The sequence below is a fragment of the Tinamus guttatus genome, unplaced genomic scaffold (assembly GCF_059628265.1).
Source record: "Tinamus guttatus ecotype Peru unplaced genomic scaffold, ASM5962826v1 Tinamus_guttatus_pri_ptg000315l, whole genome shotgun sequence".
NCBI classification, from domain to species: Eukaryota; Metazoa; Chordata; class Aves; order Tinamiformes; family Tinamidae; genus Tinamus; species Tinamus guttatus.
Genome location: NW_028288849.1, coordinates 1177206 through 1197025, shown reverse-complemented (window position 1 = coordinate 1197025; position 19820 = coordinate 1177206). Strand labels below are relative to the sequence as shown.

The 19820-nt window shown below is 39.4% G+C and overlaps 1 protein-coding gene across 1 annotated transcript; it reads right to left on the bottom strand.

Moving 5' to 3' along the window:
- Nucleotides 1-14456: 14456 nt before the first annotated feature.
- On the bottom strand, nucleotides 14457-18767 carry LOC104564922 (carboxymethylenebutenolidase homolog). The gene is made up of 5 exons (XM_010211554.2): nucleotides 18562-18767; nucleotides 17783-17890; nucleotides 15771-15913; nucleotides 15253-15344; nucleotides 14457-14636 (listed from the first exon to the last, which is right to left on the bottom strand). The coding sequence occupies exons 1-5, from the start codon at nucleotides 18765-18767 to the stop codon at nucleotides 14457-14459; spliced, it is 729 nt and encodes a 242-aa protein (XP_010209856.1).
- Nucleotides 18768-19820: the final 1053 nt, after the last annotated feature.

The window sequence follows — 19820 nt, the reverse complement described above, 5'->3', positions numbered from 1 at the left end:
TTTGGATAAATGAACCCCCCAAAAAAGCCAACTAAAGAATACCAAAATGAAGCAAAGAGACAAAAACAAATCATTTTTTTCTTAACAGTGAGGGCGACAGAGCGCTAGAACAGGCTGCCCAGAGAGGTTGTGGAGTCTCATTCTCTGGAGATCTTCAAAACCCGCTTGGATGCCACCCTGTGCCACGTGCTCTAGGTGACCCTGTGTGTGCAGGGGGGTTGGACTAGATGATCTCCAGAGGTCCCTTCCAACCTTAAGCATTCTGTGATTCTGTGATTGAGCAGGAGGAGCGTTTCTCACTCAAAGAATAGTTTATACCACATACGGTGTTTAGATTCTCATAGCAACTTCAAATAACAGAAGTAAAATAAATGCTAGAAAAATAGCTCTTCAAATCCTTCCTAGAAAAAAGAAATTATGGCAGTATGTGCAATACATGCAATAATATATTGCAGTATATACAATATATATTTTTCTCTGAATTTGCCTAACTACCTTTTCACTTCCCTTAGTTCTTCGTATACATAATACCATGCCCCCTTATCTTAATACTAAAATTAAACCTGAAAAGCTAAATGGATTTTAATATGATTTCCTGCTGGTTCCACATTCCTTTCTGAACAATCCTTTTTCAGAACTTACACACCAGTAAAGCCAGACCTTCATCCACCACACACACCACCTCTGTGCCTGTAGCTGGTTGGACTTCATACTGTAAGCACACACCTCTTTTGGCTCTACATCTGAATTTCCAGTTACTTCATGAGTCACAGGTTGTTCAAGAAGATTTGGCTGTGCTTGTCTTTATGTATTTTACCCTTCAAACTACTACTGCAACTGTTTGCATAATCACAGCCTTAGTGTTAGAGTACACACGCTATCCCAATATTTATGAATGACTGTTGCGCTCTAAATATATGACCTGATTGTCCTCTTGTAACAGATCTACCCTGGCAAGGGTGGTCTGATGTTAATGGGCCTCCGCTGAATTCAGAGATATCCAGGTTTTATGCTGGGGTAATTAAAAGTACAATGATCTTCCAAACAAGCAACAAAAAAAAAAGTGAAAACCCACAGCAAAGAGAGACAGAGGAATTAGTTAACAACACTGATTATTTTTAAATGAGGCAACCATAAGGTATGGTTTTGTGACGTTATATTTGTGAGAAAAAAATCTCCACAATGTATTATGTAATTGTTATTAATTTAAGGTGCTTCCTCTTCTATTAAATGTCCTTATTCAGTCAGATGATCATATCCTTTCTTCCTCCCTCAATACAAGGTTTATCCTGAGGCCTGATATCCTCTCTTTTGTGATGTACAAAGCCATGAGTTTGTTCTAGATAAATTTTTACTTCAGAATCAACTTTATAATTTTACTTTAGCTTCTGCTCCAGTAAGGTAACCTGTATTAGAGAATATCCTACTAAACATATTAATTAAAATAGCCTTATTCCATGGTGCCAGTCCTCAGCTTATACATAATTCAACTCCCAGAACTAGACTAGACAATATTAAGCAAGCTCTCCTATGGACAGAACAGAAGAGAAACATTATATAAAGAAAACTCTTTTTTGAAATAAGGGTCTGGAAAGTTTGTTAGAATAGAAAGGGAAGTCCAACAATTTGCAAGGAAATAAAGAAAAGTATCTCCTACATGTTCAATATGCTAAAATATGTTGAATAAATAATGCTAAATATGTTGAAAATGAATAAAAAGCCTACAAAAAACACCCATGGATGCAACTTGTTACATGATTTATGGAAGTATGTGCTTAGAAAGCTTGGACAATGTTTCTATTTATTTAGAAAAATGTAAATGAAGGCAAGGAGTCAATTTTGAAATTTTAGCAAGAATTGTTGAAAGTAAGTGATAATGTCACTTCCAGATTTCAAAGAATCATATAATTTTTGAGGTTAGAAGGGCCCTCTGAAGATTGCGTAGTCCAGCCCCACTAGGGTCAGTTGCAGCAGTTTGCTCAGGGCCATTTCCAGTCAGATTTCCAGACAGAAGGCAATTGTTAGTGGCATACTTGACTAAAGGGAAATCATTGGTTTGTTTGTTTGTTTTTTGGCAAAAATGAAAGCTGTAGGGCTCAGCAGATTGGATACATCCTAAGAATCCTTGATTAGTCCTAGGAAATAACAAAAACAAAGACCAACTGACTTGTAAATGAATTTCAGATATCAAATACAGCCCTTTGCTCATGCAGTGAGAAGTTTTTTACATCTCATGCAATAGGTACCCATAAACATCAGCTTTAACTAGCAAGCTGCTACAAACATGGCTCCTAGAAGAATACCCTCCCAGATTAAAACTCTCTTTGAGACAATTTCTTAAGATACAGATAGAATATCTGCGCTAAGAAGACTTGCAAAATGCCTTTTGTGGCATACAAGCTTAAATTCTTTAAAACTGATTGGGAAAGTCAATGTTTGGCTCAGTAGTCCCAGAATTACATTTGGAGAGTACTATCAGAGGACAGGTGATTAAAAAGTACGGTAAGTATGCACTTGCCCATAGAGAGTTGCAGCAGCCTTTAATTGCGGGTATGTCATCAGGTAAGTATAGCAATGCCACTCCAGGAAAAAAAAAAAAAAAAAAAAAAAAAACAATGACCTCTAATTTCTTTGCACCACACTGTTCCTTTAGATATTTCAGGACAGCATCAGTTTCTCTCGGACATATAAACAAATGGAAAATAAGCATCCATAGTAAGACGAATATTTGAAAATCCAGAAAAAAAAATATAAAAATGCATATAGTGCTCCCTATGTCACGTTGTTACAATATTTTCTTCCATGTACTTATTTTCTTCCATACACTAATATTTCAAATATTAGGGGTTGCTAATCTGAAATCTTCAAAAACAGGGAAAAATAATGGAATTAAATAAAAACACCATATGAATATGGTGACATGAATACATGAATAACATATATTGAAGGAAACTTAAAGGGATAGTCAACCTAACAAATGTGGAAGATATTTTGAGAATTTACATGCAGCTTGAAAAAACAGTTTGCCCAAATGCTGTATTCTGAAAACACCATTTACCCCTAAAGCGGATGTTGCCATGGAAGGGCAGTAAAGAGAAGATATTGGTGGGAGAGACATAACAGTTAAGTCTTTTTTATCACCTTGAGAGTATATTATCAGTTCCAATTCCTTGCCGACTGGGGCAAGTTGTGTATGATGTCAATGCATCTTCCTTAAACACTATCCGCCAACACACACACACACACACACACCCTCAAAATAAGTGCCAGGAATCCTTTCTTCACCAAACCTGACATGTGAAACATGTGAGTCACCTGCAAGACCTGGCACGCAGAACCCAACCCTCCCTTCCCGTAGCAGCAGCCAGGGGACAGATCGCACGTTGAGGTCCCACAGCTGAGCTGTCTGTGACAGGAGCTCTATCAATGTGATTTGCTTCATCTCCCCTAACCTTCCCTCCAAAATGCATAGGCTCAGCAACTGCTTTAGTGTTCTACTCCTAACAGGCCAATAAAGACATGCACTTTCACAGGAAATTAATTATTTTGGTGTCTAATTAGTCTGGCTGCTAAGTCTTGCCTCTGTACACACAGAGACAGTGTTGTCTTGCCAGCAGTTCCTGTCTGTATTATTGAGGCACCAAGCTTTGCTAGGAGACAGGAGGTCTTTGCTGATATGCTCAGGCCGTGTGGTGCACAGGAGGTAAAGAGACATGAAATCTTCAGCGGCAGGATCAAAAAAGCAACACTGTGTGCATACTAACCTTAACAAGCTACATTCCATCAACAAGTTAAATTCAAAGCTTATTGGAAGCCAGGGCAGATTGCTGCCTGACCGCTGCTCATCAAGGAGAGCTTCACATATTAAGCAAAAGTTTCAGGCCCTGAATGGTCTCAACAAGCAGCTCCTCGCTCAGGACAAGAGCCATTTAGACAAAAGAACAGTCAGATGGCTGCGGGATGCTCTCCTGACACTAGGGTTTAAAGGTGAAAAGATTCTAGGCCAGATCACAAAGAGGAAAATACCTTTGCTTGGCAAAGGGCCTTGGCGTCCTGTAAACAGCCTGATTTTAAACAGCCCACTGACATGCCTGGCCTATAAGCTATGGCACGACTGCAGTAATAAAGAGCAGGAGCTGGTGCTTGCCTATTATTTTAGCTATTTCAGCTGTCACTCTACCTCCTCCCTCCAAGTATATCATCCTGTTTGATTTTGAGCCATATTCAGGTAACCATCAGTGTCCATTTTAGTCAGTGTGCTCTGCTGTCACTCTGCCTAGCAGACACAGTAGCAAAGAGCCCCTGGGTGTTATCACCTCTCCAGAGCGGTTACGTTTCCACTGTGAAGAGACATGACAATTTGGATCACAGAGCACTTTGTCAGAAGCAGCCTCTGAGGCAGAGGAAGAAAGCCCTAAAGCTACCTCTTGGATTCTCTCAGGAAAGAGCAACACAAGAGCTGCTCTAGGCACTCTGCCACCGTGCAGGAAGAAGCCAATAAAGCCTGTCTCAGAAGCTGCAAGTGAAATCTAAAATGGGTACTACAGACTCCAGTACTGAAAGGAAAATATAAGTCAATGAAACCAAAGGACCTCCTAATACAGCAGGGATGATGTGCACCCAGGAAATCTGAGCAGTGAAGAAAATGTCAGCACTGCTGAATACACCCCCAATCAACTATCCTAAAATGCAGAGAAAAAAAGTAGTTATGTCAGTAGCTATATAGAACTGGAACTAACACAGAGATTTTCAGCAGTGATGCCAGAATATCATCTTTAAGAGTTAATGAACTTGTCTTTGATCCTACTAACTGCAAGGACATACAGATGGCACCCAGGGATAGGCTTGTACCTTCCCTTTGGCTTTTGCCAAAGCAAGAGCTTGACTCTGAGGTTGTAGCAGCACCAGCTCTGTTCTCCCTCTGCTATGTAGCTGTGCAAAAGAGCTGAAGTGCTAGCAGAAGGGTCTTGCTTCATGCAAGTTACCACAGTACTCTTTCAAGGTAGCCAATATGCCATGTTAGGAGGCCTCAGGAAGGCCTGACCTCCATCTTGCTGTGGAAGCAGCTGTTAAGCTGAGGTTCTACCGCACGGCCTTGTCTGAGCTGCAGCTCCCACAGCATCACAGCCTCACTGATAGGTTAGCTGTATCCAGGCTCAAAGTAAAAACAGACCAACAAAAAAAAAGGCATATGGACCTGGACAATTAGTAGAAAACGCAATATCCAGCTCCCAGGCATCTTATTTATTTTTCTTGCATCTCAAGTTCTCAGCCTATTGTCAAACTTGGATCAGCCATCAGAAGACTTCCAAGCTTCTTTTTTCTTCAAAAAAGTTTGGGCAGATGGCTATGCACAAATAAACAACTAAATAATCAATGCTAAATGAATTCATCAAATCTTTTCTTGAGAAAGTCATGCTTATCATTGTTAACTATTCTACAAAAATGTCTATATGGTTTAGAAAACATCTGTAAGTAACTGTATATGCTTTTTTCAATGAATAAACATCATAACATCATTTGGGATACAAACTGGGAAAAAGCAAGTATTTCTGTCACGAATGTTTTACCATTTTGAGTGTATAAATCAAAACTACACACAATGAAGGAATTAACTTCTAAGAAATGATTAAACAAGGTTCTGATTGCAACAATATTAAATCTCACAAGCAGTGTAATACCGTCAATGAGGAAACAACGATGAAATCCATCATTAATGGTTCCAATTAAGCAGGTAATTATAGAAGAGCTTTTCATTTACTACAAAACACATCATGAGGCTTACATGAGAGAAAAAAGTATGCTCTGAGGTCTGGGAAGAAAAAGGTCAAAGGGGAGAATGCATGGGAAGAAAGGGACAGTCATTTACAGGGGACATCCTTTAGTGACTGGAGAACGAGTTACTGATGAGCACATTTCCTGCGTCCCATAGGAGAGATGGCCTAACCCTGGCTCTACATGACCTCAGCTAACAAGTGTTGCACAACAAGCAGCAGTTATGGTGGAGCCAGTAGAGGATAATACAGTCGCCTAAGGCAAAAGTAAACAAGATGGGACCTTGAGGCTTCCACCTCAAGCCCCAGGATGCTGGTGTGTGTGGTCCCAAACACAGCCCACGGTAAAACAATGGGATGTTTTATCAGCGTGGGTGGAGGGAAAGACAGGGCTACAATCGTAAGTGTGACATGGCATGAATCACAGAGTGTTACAGAAAAGCATTCAGATAATGTGAAGCAATTACAATTCATCAGAAACTGGGTACTTTTTAAATGAGTAGACTCCTACTGAAATAATGACCAACAATCTGTCTGGAAGAACCTAATAGCCAACTTGCCAGTATCCTCCACAACATGAAAGTTATATATCCAGTCTTGTACTGTAAAAATTATTGCATTGGGTTACAAGACAGGCATAATTTCAATCATGGGGCAGAACAGAAGAGGCGAAGTCTTCATGAAGATGGAAAGGAGCAGACTGTAGATTGCATTCATTGTCCTTGTGAACCAAAAATCCCTGTTATATCACCATTATCTGACAGAGGCAGAGTGGTTCCTCTGCAAACAGGAATCACTAAGGGCATCATCCCTCAAAGCTTTACCACTACAGAATGAGACAGGGCTTTCCTTAGGGACTGGAGGTCTCAATGGTCCAGTCCCAACTCTAAATGCATGTTGAAATGTACACTGCAAATCCAGGCACTGCAAGACACAGCACAATGTTGCAAGACATTGTTCCACTTGGGAATTTAAGTCCTGCAGATCACCAAAGCTGAGTGTGAAAGATTTATGTGGAAGAAGGGGATTATGCTTAATACCCCATGTATACATATGATTCACCAAATTTTTGATGATGACATTTTTTTAAAATCCCATTGTATAATTTAACTTAAAAGAAGATTTATTGTAAAGACTTCTTTTAAAAGAATACATACTTCAAAAAATTTCTTTATTTGTGTTTCAGAACACACTACTTTCTAAAGCCTTCCCGCATCACTGGGAAGTTTATCAGAACCACTTCTTTACTGCATCACATGAGAGCAGGATTTTATTTTTTTATTTAGGAGAATAAAAGACTCCTTACATGCATCCATTAGCTATGAGCAGATCAGCCATGTATCTGGTGTTTGGGAGTTGCCATCCAAATATGTTATGAATCATCACCATCACAGCGTTGTCCAATTTGGCAAATGGTTTGCAAACATACGCCCTGATGTGCTCGACTCGTACTTCCTGCTCGCAACCCTCGTAGTCAAACCTGTCTCCAGTATCATGCAGGCAGGGCCTGGGCTCATTAGACATCTAGGAATCTGCAGGAAAGCAAAAAGGACAAGCAGCAATTAAAGTTATTTATTTGTGGCAATACCTATTGCTGTGGGTCATAGTCTTCATGCAATCTGCATAGTCCCCTCCAAATGCCTAGTAATAAGCACTTTGCACTGCAAGGGTAGAAGTGAAAGCTCTGGGTGTTTTGTTAATAGGTCCTTGACATCAGCCCTTTTTGGTTTCTGTAAACACTCCCAAATTCCAGGTCAGTCACAATATTCCGTGACTGCAACGAAGCCAGGAAAAAAGGACTTTTGTACATGAAAGTTTGTCTAATTCGATCATTTGGGTTAGGTGATAACATTAAGGACATTATGTCTACCTACAAAACTTAGACTTCAAACTGTTACAGCTTTCTACCCATAATTCTTGGCTTTGTGCTTACAGCAACCCTATGTGCCATAATTACATTTTAGTGCAATTGCCCTCTGCCCTACGTTTCATTGCCCTCCCTCCAGCATGGTCTCCTCCTCACAGGCTGGCATCTGGTGTTCTCTTCCTGTTACTACTGGGAGACTCTACCATCAACATGCTGCTCTACTGCCTTTTACATTCCAGTTTTCATTGTGCATGCCCCTTTCTCTTTCTCTGTGGGCAACTGGGGGCTATTGCTCCTTCTTACATGCAGTTCCCCTTGTATCCCCTGCTGAGTCCAGCCCTTTCCCAGGGAATTCATTAACTGGAGACACTGTCTCCTGCTGCGCACAGCCCTTTCCCAGGGAACTCAGCATTAGCTGCAGTATTTAGAAGTTCTGATAAATCAGCTCTAAGAAGATAAACCCGCAGGAGGTTTTCTCTGACAGAGAACCATGCAACTTGAACTGAGAATGAACAGATGAATAGAGATACATGGCAATACTGTGTATATAAAGCATCTTCATGAGTCACATATAAATCTTCACTAGAGGTATGCATTTTAAAGTGCAAACTAGAAGCTATTTCATTTCTTCTCAGGTGAAGAGAGGTTTCAGCAGAGGCTATGTAATTATAATTTCTTGTTTCTTTCAACTGGAGTTAAGCCACTGTAGAATCTTTTAAAACCCAGTTGATTTTAAGACCTGGTTAACCCCACTCCTCCTTCTTCACGAAGCTGTAGATCAAACGTAGCATCTTTTTTTTTAACCCATATTTGATAAAACGTTCAATCTGGTTCTGCTGCCACCCTTCATCAACTAAAAGGGTTCTGTGCACTTATTAACAGGAGGTAGTCACTCTTGCAGTATAAATGCATGCACTGGGATGATATTCGTTGTTCTGGTTGGTCTCATTGTTAAAATGTAATGCAGCGTGTTGGTGGGGGAAAAAAAAGTACATTCTTCAATGATTACCTCTTGTTTTTAGGAGCATAACATAACCATTTATCCTCACCTAGATTTTCTAGTTCATTCAAACAGATGTCAGCTAAAACCTTTAATATACTTCCTCCTTTCTTCAATTCCTCTGCTACAAATGCTGTAACATAGCACATGGTATTAAAAACAGAAAACAAAGTAAACAACAAACCAAATTCCTCCCAGTCCTGCCTCTATATACCAAGTGTGCTCTTTTCACAGGAAAAAGGTGATTCGGGTGATATACAGAGAGATTGCCTGCACCAAAAATCGGTCTCTTAAGCAAATCTCCTAACAGTGGCCTTTTTGAAGAAAGACAGTGTCTTCACATTCACAAATCCATGAGCAAAAGCCTTCAAAAGATTGAGTGCAGTTTAATCTGCTTCTGCTCATATTACAGTGGGACAAAAGTTCCTTTCTCCCATCTCATGGAAAACAGTGGCATGATGTTTCAAGCACATTTTATATAGCTGAGCAGATTAGCAACAACTCTCCTACTACTTTGTTTGCTTGCTGTTCTCCCTTATAAGTCATTCGTCTGAGTAGTAAGTTGATAAAAATCTAGTTCTATTTAAGTAAAACTCTGCTTTTTTAATAATAAAACTGTTTGCATTTTAAAATACAATAAACTGTATTTAAACAAAAATATTTGCATTTTCAAGCTTTAATAAAAAAGTGCAATATGCCATATCAATCAGTTTTTATTACATTGTAATGACTGAAGAATGTTGTTTTCAAATTATGCATAGAAAGGGGTAAAGCATCTTTTACTTCTGAGGGTATCACAAACTTTAGCAAAATGTCAAGATTCATAGCATAACATTCCTTAGGACAGATTGAATGCCTGTTGTAAAATGCTAACTAAAAATTACACAGATCCAGTTTTTCAGAAGTATGTAAGAATAGTTCACTGATTGTTAAAAATGTTGAGCAGATTAGGGGCACAGTGATGTTTAGATACTTTTATTTCTCCCTGAGTAGAAATACCAGTGCATCTGGCATGCGTGAGAAAAAATACAAATTGTAGGAACCCAGTATTTTAAAAGTTGCTTATTAGTTGAATTCCAGTTGCAAGCCATGTGTAAATAAATCCATAGTAGCCATCGTCGCAATAAAGTTAATGAAAAGAACATTGTCAGTTTAGGAAACTGACTGTATTTGTAGTTTAGATCAGCACTTTGTGATTGTGAATATTGCAAATGGAATTTCATTCAAACTTTTCTGCAGCTGAGTCATATGAATTTTTTTAACATATCAGCTAATCAGGCTTGAGCTCCATCTAAGAAGTCAGCTGAATTGCCATCTTTTGTGACTTTTCTTTCAAAGCTTTATGAACCTTGAATTTTGTCATGACTTTATAATACCTTATGTCTTGCCTTTTAAAAAAATATACTATATACAATAGTTTACAATGTCTGAGTTTTAGATACTTTGAATCCTTCTTGACAAAACCACACATATTATATACGCAGGCTACATGACTGATCTGGCATTTTCATTGCCTTGGTTCTTCCTTCAAGAATAATATCATGACATAAGACCTTCTAAAAATAAGGCCAAAGAGTAAAACAATTATGCATGTTTAGGTAGAGTCCAGTTTGTAACCTTCCAATACTGAGGACACAGTATGACAATATCTATGCTGTTTTTTTTACCTGCAGTGGTGAGTCAGTACAGAAATAGGCAGGTATACTCAAGGCAGCTCTAGTTTGGAATACCTCTCTGTCTTTTCATTCACTACTTTTATTTATTTTTCCAGTTGCTCAGAAACATCTCAATGCATCCCCTTTCCTACTTCCTCTGTCACCAGGGTGGGAACTCTGTTCTTTCATTAAACAAGCTCTGTCCCTCAAGAGACAGCGTGCCAGACACAGCAGAAAAGAAATGGTCTTTCAATAGATAATCTTTCATTGACATACAATAGTCTATCACTATGGTAGAGGCTTCTTCTGCCTTTACTGAGTGCTGGTGATATTGGAATAGTAGAGGCCTAGATTTACTAGTGGCTATTCATTGAATTCTAGTTTTTTAGTGATGTATATCCGGGTCAGGGAGGATACATCTCCTCTCAACTGTATTTTAGTTTGCTGAGTCACTTTGATGTGATTTCACATTATATAGCCATTAGAATTTAAATAACAGAGGATTACAAGGAGATTAAATCAGCCTTTTGGAACTAATGGTGTTTGTCAAGGGTAAAATTCCCTTAAGAAGCTCAGCATACTTCTATTCATATTTGTTCATGTAGGGATTAAAAAGATCTTGCTCATGATGAGCAAGCATAAACACAACACCCTACGTATAATTCAAGTGACGCTTTTGCAACCTATTGACTCAACAAGTTTCAATGATATCCCAAGGTAATTTTGTAATTGCAATGTTCTGGTGATAAATTAATATTTCAGATAAAAAACATTTAGTTATGCAAAATAAAATAAAGAGAGTGGCATCGTTGCATCACAATCAAGGCATGGATACCCTCTAATACCCAGAGAATCCAAGAAAGGAGTTGCTGTTCTACAATCTTATCATAACCCAGCAGTCTACAGTACCCTAGTGCACACAGATAATATACAGCAGTTTTGGTTGCTACAGCTTCCCACTTACTAGTAAGCCAGGTTTCTTTTGACGGTGGTTTATCATTACTGCAATATTTAATAATTACTATTCAAAATATTGACTACTATGAGAGAGCCGAACCACCTAGGTAAGTCTTCTTGGTAAGAATTAAGGAGAGTGTCCCCATCTTGTGGACGTACATGGCTGTGACAGCTGTTTACTACAGTGCTTTAAATATAGTGCTGAAGAAGCTGGCAAAGATAACAGTCAGTAGCAGATTTTTGCCTAAACCAGAGGCGCTTTGCCAGGGCCGAGCAGCTAGGAGTTCCGTGTGCATGAGGCCTCCTCCTTTCTGCAGAGCAAACGTTTCTGCAGATGTGAGGAATCCTGCCCAAATAAAGCTCTGGAGAAAAGTTTACACGTTGCTTGCAAGCTCCTTATTTGTACACTAGGGGGGAATGAAGGCACATGGAGAGGAATAGGGATGAAACCAGGGTATACATCGTCACCAAAGTCAACCAACCAACCCAGGGCTCAATTCATCTGAGGCCCCAGAACCCATGGCACATAGGGCTCTGTGCTTTGAATGGCAAGAGTGTTTGTCACCATGGCTTGGAGACACCCTATGCCAGCCCTGACCACTCAGACTCATTGTATCTGGGAAAGAATACAGACAAGTTTTCATATCTCTTCTATACAAGTTGCTTACACCAGCTGTGGATCTGACCCACACGTGGTATCCCATAGTTACAAAACGTGGCGCATTAGTTTGGAGAAAACGAGGAGAAATGCTGTGTGTGCAATGCACGCCTGCGATCCATTTCAAAGAGATTTTTAACATAAATAACACAGCTGACATCTCTGTTTGGGATAGGCAAGGGCAGAGACGTTGCTTTCTCAACACCCTTTAACATTATGTTTTCTTAATAATGAAACATTTCATCATGCTACCCCCTTCATTTCCCACAAAACCCATGTTATTACACTGTCTTCACAAACTTGTCCTTGGGGAAATGCTCTGAGGCTATCAAGGAACCCACAGACAATGATGTCAAGAGCCTGGTGCCTGAAAATCTACGAGGATAGAGATCTCACCACTTCTCTAGGCAAGTTGCTGTGGTGCTTAATCATTGTCATGGTTAATCATTTTTTTCCTCGCATGTAGCCAGATTTTCTGCTGTTATAAGAAATGTGAGCTGTCCCCGGCCCTTCTGCAGTGCCCTGCAAGGAGGGCAGCAGCCAGGCCCCAACTTGGCCTCACCTCACTGAGGTGAGTCTACCACAGCTGCTTTCAGTTTCCATGGTCTTTCTTGGGGGAAAATGGGCCTCCAAAAGCCAATAGATCTGCCCCAAGTTCAAGAAAGGGCAGTTTCCCCACCCCATTCTTTCGGGAGAGCTGCATGAGGGGAGCCACTGAGGTGCCGACCATAGAAGCACCGAACACATGAGATGCCGTATGCTGATCAGCAGCAGGTACTCCCTTTCTGTGTGCAAGTCCCCTCCCATAGGGAAATGTAATTTCATGGCCTGGAGACACAGCAAAACATGTTAGACAAACCCTCCCAGGCTGAGGAGATTGCGGATAGCTCCACAAAGCCTCCACTCCCCTGCCAAGAGGGCGTCACTCCTGGCAGGCGCCCAGCCCGGCATGCCTGGCGCCAGGTCCTGCTGCCACGGCAGACCCGTACCAGAGGACAAGCGCCCATGGGGAGATGGCTGCTTGCCCACCTGTGTCCCTGAAACTGTCATCCACTCAGCTGGAGGGGCAAACCGTGCTCAGAGATACAGCTAAAACAAAGCAAAACAACAAAAAAAGCTTGTTAATGTTTTTCTTCCCCGTATCAGAGGAACAGTATGTCAGTAGCAGAGTACAAGTAAGTGAAGGGCAAGCAGTGAAGTGTTTTGGTGTGGTCACAAGAGGATGCATCTCTTTCCCTTCTGTAACATTGCTCTCCCACCTCCCCTGTGATGTTTTATTCCCTCCTCCAACTCCTGCACATCCTCCATTAGGCAAGCACTCTCTGTGGCAAGACCTCCCTCCCACAGCATGACAGCAAAGGCGGACGTGCTCACTGGCCACATGTCCCAATGGGGTGATCCAAGGTCACCCTGCATGAGCAGCGTCCTTCATACAGCATCTCCAAGCATCAGGACTTGCTCACGCTAGTGCTGCTTAACATGTTCAACCTGCTGAGCTGTGCAGGCAACCACTCTGACGATACAGTCACCTTAATAAGAGTGCTGTGAAAACTGCCAAGCATTCCTGAAACCAAAGGGAAAGTGAAGTCTATGCAGGTGGTCAACTTTCATTTAGGTCTACACTAGCATGGTAACAGCCTGAGGAACTTCCAGTGATTGGGTCAGCAGAACTGGAGCTAGTGTGGTGAAAGGAGAGAGGAATAGGTTGTTTATTTGGGAGGAAATGGGGGCGATAAAGGGGAAGAACCTGAGAGGGGAAAAGGGGATATAACACATGGCAAAGACTAAACTGGGGGCTAGTTAGGGATACCTGCTGGCCAGCCCCACACCTGATCTCCAGAGTTTAGGTCAGGATGGTAAACCCACTGTTTCCACCATACTCATGTCTGGGTGACTTCCATGGTTGGGACATACTGGCTTTGGTTTTCTTTGGTGTTGATGAAGGAATATTGGAAGTGCTCTTAACAAAGGACACTTGCAGGGCACCTCACAGCAGTATCACCCCTTACTATGTAACACAGCCAGCTGTTTGTTCCATGCATAGGAAATTCAGCTTAGTGCCTCAGTATGTCTGAAGAAAATACTTTACAGCAAAAAAAATAAATTAAATATAAAAATAGGGTTTTCATACAAAACAAGGCTATTCCTGTATTATCACCTGGGACTACCACTTATCATTCTAAAATAAACCTGAAACTACTCAGGTAAAATTAGGATGAAAAGTTGTGCTCACCAGGATAGAAAAATGAATAAACAATGTCATTACTGTTAATGTCAAGGCAGAATAATGAACCAAATGCAAAGCAAGGTGAATTTGAATAACTTTAATGCCTAAATGGTCCTAATGGTCCTTCAGTCCTATTTTGCTTTCACAACGTTAGGAAAATATTGCAATAATAATTAAGAGTTATAAATTAAAATACTATTTTAGTTTGTGAAAATTTTCAAAACAGAATAGTTTCCCCATAGTTGTTTTCTTCTCAAAAATTTAATTAAATTTTAATTAAACACTGATCTTGAAACCTAGTGTTACTTTATACTTCTGTCAAATATACATTTTGATCCAGTCAAACATATCTTGTCTAGCTTCTTCAATATAAGGTTTATCCTGAGGTTTCATGTCTTCTGGCTTCAGCTGTGCAAACCCATGAACTTGTCCAGGATAAACTTTAATTTTATATCCAACTTTACAGTACTGTTTCAACTTCTCCTCCAGTAAGGTGATCTGTAAAAGAAAGCATTTTTCCATTATGTTTTTTTTTTTTTTTTAAGTTTGGCAAGCTTGCCATTTGTCACATTGCTACTTCTAATGTTCAATAGAGGCTATGTAGACCTAAGAAGTCAAAACAGAGTCCACAAGGTGTAATCATCTTAGTTGGAATTCATGACTACTTTTCTGATACAGTTCATTTGGCCATGTTGTACCCAAAAGCAGTTAATCATTGAGTCTTTATCATTCAGAGAGTTCAGTTGGTAGGCTAAAATTATTTTTTTCTCTTCAAAGTCCAAATTTATATTCAATGGCTTAAGTATCTGATCTCTCATCCACAGCAGTAGTACCCAAGTGTCTGATCTGTTCAACTCACTCCAGTTGTATGTGGCTGCTCAATTTAAAACTCCACTTGCTCATTCACACAGAGACCATCACTGGTCTTTACTGCATTTCTCACCTCAAAAAAAGAAGTCTTTGAATAACCTCAGCAAAAGTTGAAATATAAGAAAAGCAATCCAGACTGTCTGATCTTTCACTTCAGAAAATGTTTTTAGCAAGCTAGGATTTCAGCTATGTAGGATAGAAGAACTATGGGAAAAGAAAAAACATCTCCGGTACAACAACTTACCTGATCATAAGAAATAGTATGGTCTTTCTCACCAAAAATGAAAAACGTAGGATTTAGTAAATCGTATCTTTCTTCAGAGTCTCTAACTATTCCTATAATGTATATGAGAAACAGTCTGTTAGGGAGGCAACATTCTTGAAAGATGAATGCCAAAAATAAAACACAAAAATTCTACTTAGATTTACTTAGATTTTTTAAAATATCAGAATAGTTACTATTCTGATGGAGAAAAAAAAAAAAGCATTTGAAAAATATTTTTCCCACTCTCCAAGCACTGAGAAAATGATTATAAAATTTCAATGAAAGAGCAAATCTTTTTTTTTTCTGGTTTACAACAGTCTTATTTTTTGATAGCAATATCATGTAATATGGAAATAAATTATTATAGTTTATTATTTAAAAACCTCCAACTCATCTCTTTGTTGAACATTTACAGAAATTTTTACAAAGCAATAACCAGACAAAAAGCTACATATAGTCATGTAAGTCTATGTAAGTTTTCATGTGTTCTATACTACCATAGAGGGACACCCCCGCGTTTAATTGAGGATTTTTCAGCATCAAGTGATGTACTGCCATTCCACCCCAGGAAAACCCAACGATACCAATCTTCTTTGCACCGCATTGTTCCTTTAGATACTTCAAGACAACATCAGCTTCCCTAAGACATATAAACAAAAGTGAACTAAAGAATTTATAGCAGAAGCAACATTTGATAATCTAAAAAGTAAATTAAAAGCAATACCGGATATTTTCTGCATCTGCGCCCCACATCATTTAAAACAAAAATCGAATTTCAACCTCAGATTAGTGAGTTTCTAATTTTTAAATGGGAGTTAAGCCATAGCTAGCCCTAGTTTAGGGAGTTAGCTATACACATGTGCAGGTGCTTAATACTTACCTGAAATGTCACCTGCTCCTCTGTTTTCAAAAGAAGCAAATTTTTAATTGAATCACTTTGTCTAGGACAGGGCAATTAAAGACAAGACATATCTGCAAGTAGAACAACACCTTGCATTATGGATTGTAGGAACAGATGAGCCTCACTGTGCTCTCTCTACTGAGTCTAGGCCTTTAGATAAGGTATCACCTGAGTATGTCATTCCTGTTGTATGAATTAATATTTAAAACATTCTACCAAGCCCACACACAACGACAGCATATTAAATTAATAACTACCCAAAATTAAACTGTCATTAACTAAAATGTTAAAAAAGAAGATATTGGAGAAAATATGGAAAGTGTTTTTAATGTACTTCAGAGCAGGTTAAACTTTTATTCTTTTTGTTGCTGATTTTATAAGTCGCAATAGCTTTATCTAATTATTAACCTACAGAGTTGTCTGTTACTGAAATTTAATTTTTTCAAAATACAGGTATACTAGTAAGGTTATCACACGTTTGTTTAGATTCTCAAAAACAGCATTTTATCAATGGCATCTCCCATGATCTGCCTGTCTTCTAGGCTTGCACCTGAGGACTACAGTGTGAATGAATGGACAGACTTTCAGAATATTTTTTTTAGAACATTAATTAATGCTTGGGCATTAATAGAGGGTATTGATAGGACTGTTTGTGCTCTGAAAGGGCAGCAGCTACGTCAGCCCTCAGAAGACAGCGTAGTCATTTCCTTCAAGTCTTAACTGGTGAATATGGTGCCTATATATCTGCATATTTTGGATAGGATTTTTTACAGGCAAGTGTTAGCCATTTTTATTTTCAAAAAAATTTAGTCACATAGGTACTACAGCTATATAGTCAAAACCTGTGCTGAGAGGTGTCCAAGTTAGGCTTCAGGCACTGAGAGCTCCTGAAAGGATCACGAGAATACTTTGTGGCTTGCAACATGAAAGCTGAGTAAAGGGGTGTCAATCCATCTACTATCATCTTTTGAAGTTCTAGATTGTGGTGATAGATGTCACAACAATTTGCCAGAAACAATAATGCCTCCGATAATTCAGGTTTGTTACTGATACTGCTAGGATCTACAGATAGTGGTCCCTCTATTACACACATTGATAAAATCAGTATCATTTAACAGATGTATGTCAGTCTGGGGGCAATCTTGCAAATTTTGATCTGGTGCTGCTCAGGAGAATATTATCTACAAAGGAAAAAGCAGGATGGGTAAGTGACAATGGGCAGATTGCACAAGTGCTCGTGGAAGAGTTTTCCTCCTTACCCTGAAGAACTGGATGCGGTATCAGCACCTCTGGATGAGAATGCTAGGTAGTTCATAGCTTGTGAAATACTGCTATGGGCTTGTGCATGCAGTTCAACATACTTAGAAAAGGGCCCATAAAATTAAAACTGACACATGAACAAGAAGCAGATGGTAGCTGGAGCAAACGATTCTTTCCAAATGCCAAGAGAGTGCCCAGGGCCCCAGAAGAACCAACCAGCAAGAGCAATTGTGCATATGCAGCCAGCTTGCCCTGCTGCAAGGTGCTGCTCTTAACATTTTAGAGGCATGCAAATTCATTTTGTTTACTTCATGCTCTTTAGAATTAAAGCACAAATATACCTCTTACCTGTCTACTTTCATAGGATCGTGTCTTTTCATCCAGTCAGCAAAGTCAGCCCAATGGTCAGTAGTTTTCCAAGGCTCTGTCCCCTTGAAGAAATCTGGGCAGATGGCTCTTTATAAGACATAGAACCAAGTCAACCTTCAAGTCAAGATGGGAAGAAACTGCATGTCTAAATGGCTTTTAATCTCTTTTCTATTCCAGAGTACTCATCTACATGGTTGCTACCTGAATCCTATTCTAACAATTGTATTCTGGTAAACAGCAGACCAAAAAATGTATGTCTTTCTATGGAGAAAGAAAACCACAAATGAATTCTCATTATTTCTATGGCCATTCTTAATTCAAAAGCAATGGGTTAAAAAAAAAAAAAAAAAAAAAAAAGCAACAACAACAAAAAAACCCTCTTTTTCTGTATAACACATATTTATCTCTTGACTAGTAAAAGCTGAAGCAGGTATTAGCAAGGTTGGTTGTACTCCAAAAGGTTTGGTTGCGAAAAGCTTAGAGGTGCATGCAGACATCTTTATTGTCTATCTTTTAATCACCCCCAATGCCAGGTAAGTACAAACACTGGCACTTCATGGCTGTCCTTACAGCTTTTTGCAATCACCATTTGTGATTGGTCAATTTTGGTAACTTTGGTGCAGTTGCCTCATGGGCACACCTCATCAACTTGTGTTTTTGTTGGTCACCCTAGGTGAGGAGAAACATCATGTGCTATGCTCTGCTTTGGGCCTGGTGACCTATTACTTCAGAGGAAAATAGTAAAGACAATTGCTTACACATATCCGTGAAGTGCGACTAAGTCAACTATGTATCTAATGTCTGGGAAGAGCCATCCAAATATATCATGAACCACAATCACAGCTTTGTCTGTGAAGAAAGATGGTTTACAAGTATATGCCTTGATGTGCTCAATTTGTACTTCTTGTCCTTGGCACCTGTATCGAGACCTTTCTCCACTGTCATATAGGAATGGATCTGCCATTTTGAAACCTAAGGAAAATAATAATAATAATAAGTTAATAAAGGATTAAGGTAAACGGCTAAACGTGATCTGCAGAATATAGTTTTGTAACTTCTATAAATAACATTCATATCTACGCCTAAAAGAAGTAGAAAAACTCAAAAGCGATGTTCTAAAGCAGAATGATTCTTAATCTAATTTATTGTGTTGAGCTCAAAAGTTATAAAAAGCAAAGTTAAAAAATCACATATGTGTAGGTGCTGACTCTCATATCACATTTGTTTTGCTCTTGTGTAACTCTGTCAACACTGGTGTGAACCAGCTGCTTCCCATGTTATTTTCTTCCCAGGCATGTGGAGAGAATGACCTGTCGTGTGTGTCTTCATATAGAATCACATGTTGGTTGCACTGAATTATGTGATGGCTACAGAGCACAGCATTCACCTGCTATGGTCTTGAGCACTTCTTTCAGTGCGGATCCCCACTGCATTCAGTAGCAGCCACAGATCATCACAGCTGTTCTGGGACCCCACATATCAGATGCAGTTAGTGAACAGCTGCAATGCTGCTTTGTAAATTAGACTACAAGGCCTTCCATATGTCCTCAAAAGGGAATGCAAGAAAACCAACAAAGTTACAAGTCACTCAAAATATGTCAGCTTTCAGGGAGCATTTGGGTTTGTCCCTTCTCCAGAAATAGCAGTTACAAACAACAAGAGAGATTAAAGTCAAAAGCCATTCCCACTTTCTGTGCCTGGAACACGGAATGGATGATCCTGTAATTAAAAGTGTTGTTATAATGCATCTGTACAAGGAATACAATTAAGTCTGAAAAGACAGTGTTAATTGTAGCATTTTCTATCCATGTGCTGACCTTGAAATATTTCTTGGGGACATGTACCGACACCCACATATACATTATGACTTTCTCAACTTCATCATTTCTGTAACAGCCTATTTCTTCTACTTAAATAGTAATACGAGTTTGAGAAAACTGTCTAACCATCTTGAAAAGGTAGAAAATTCTGTCATAAAAGTGTACATACTTTCATCACATCTCCACTAACCACAGAG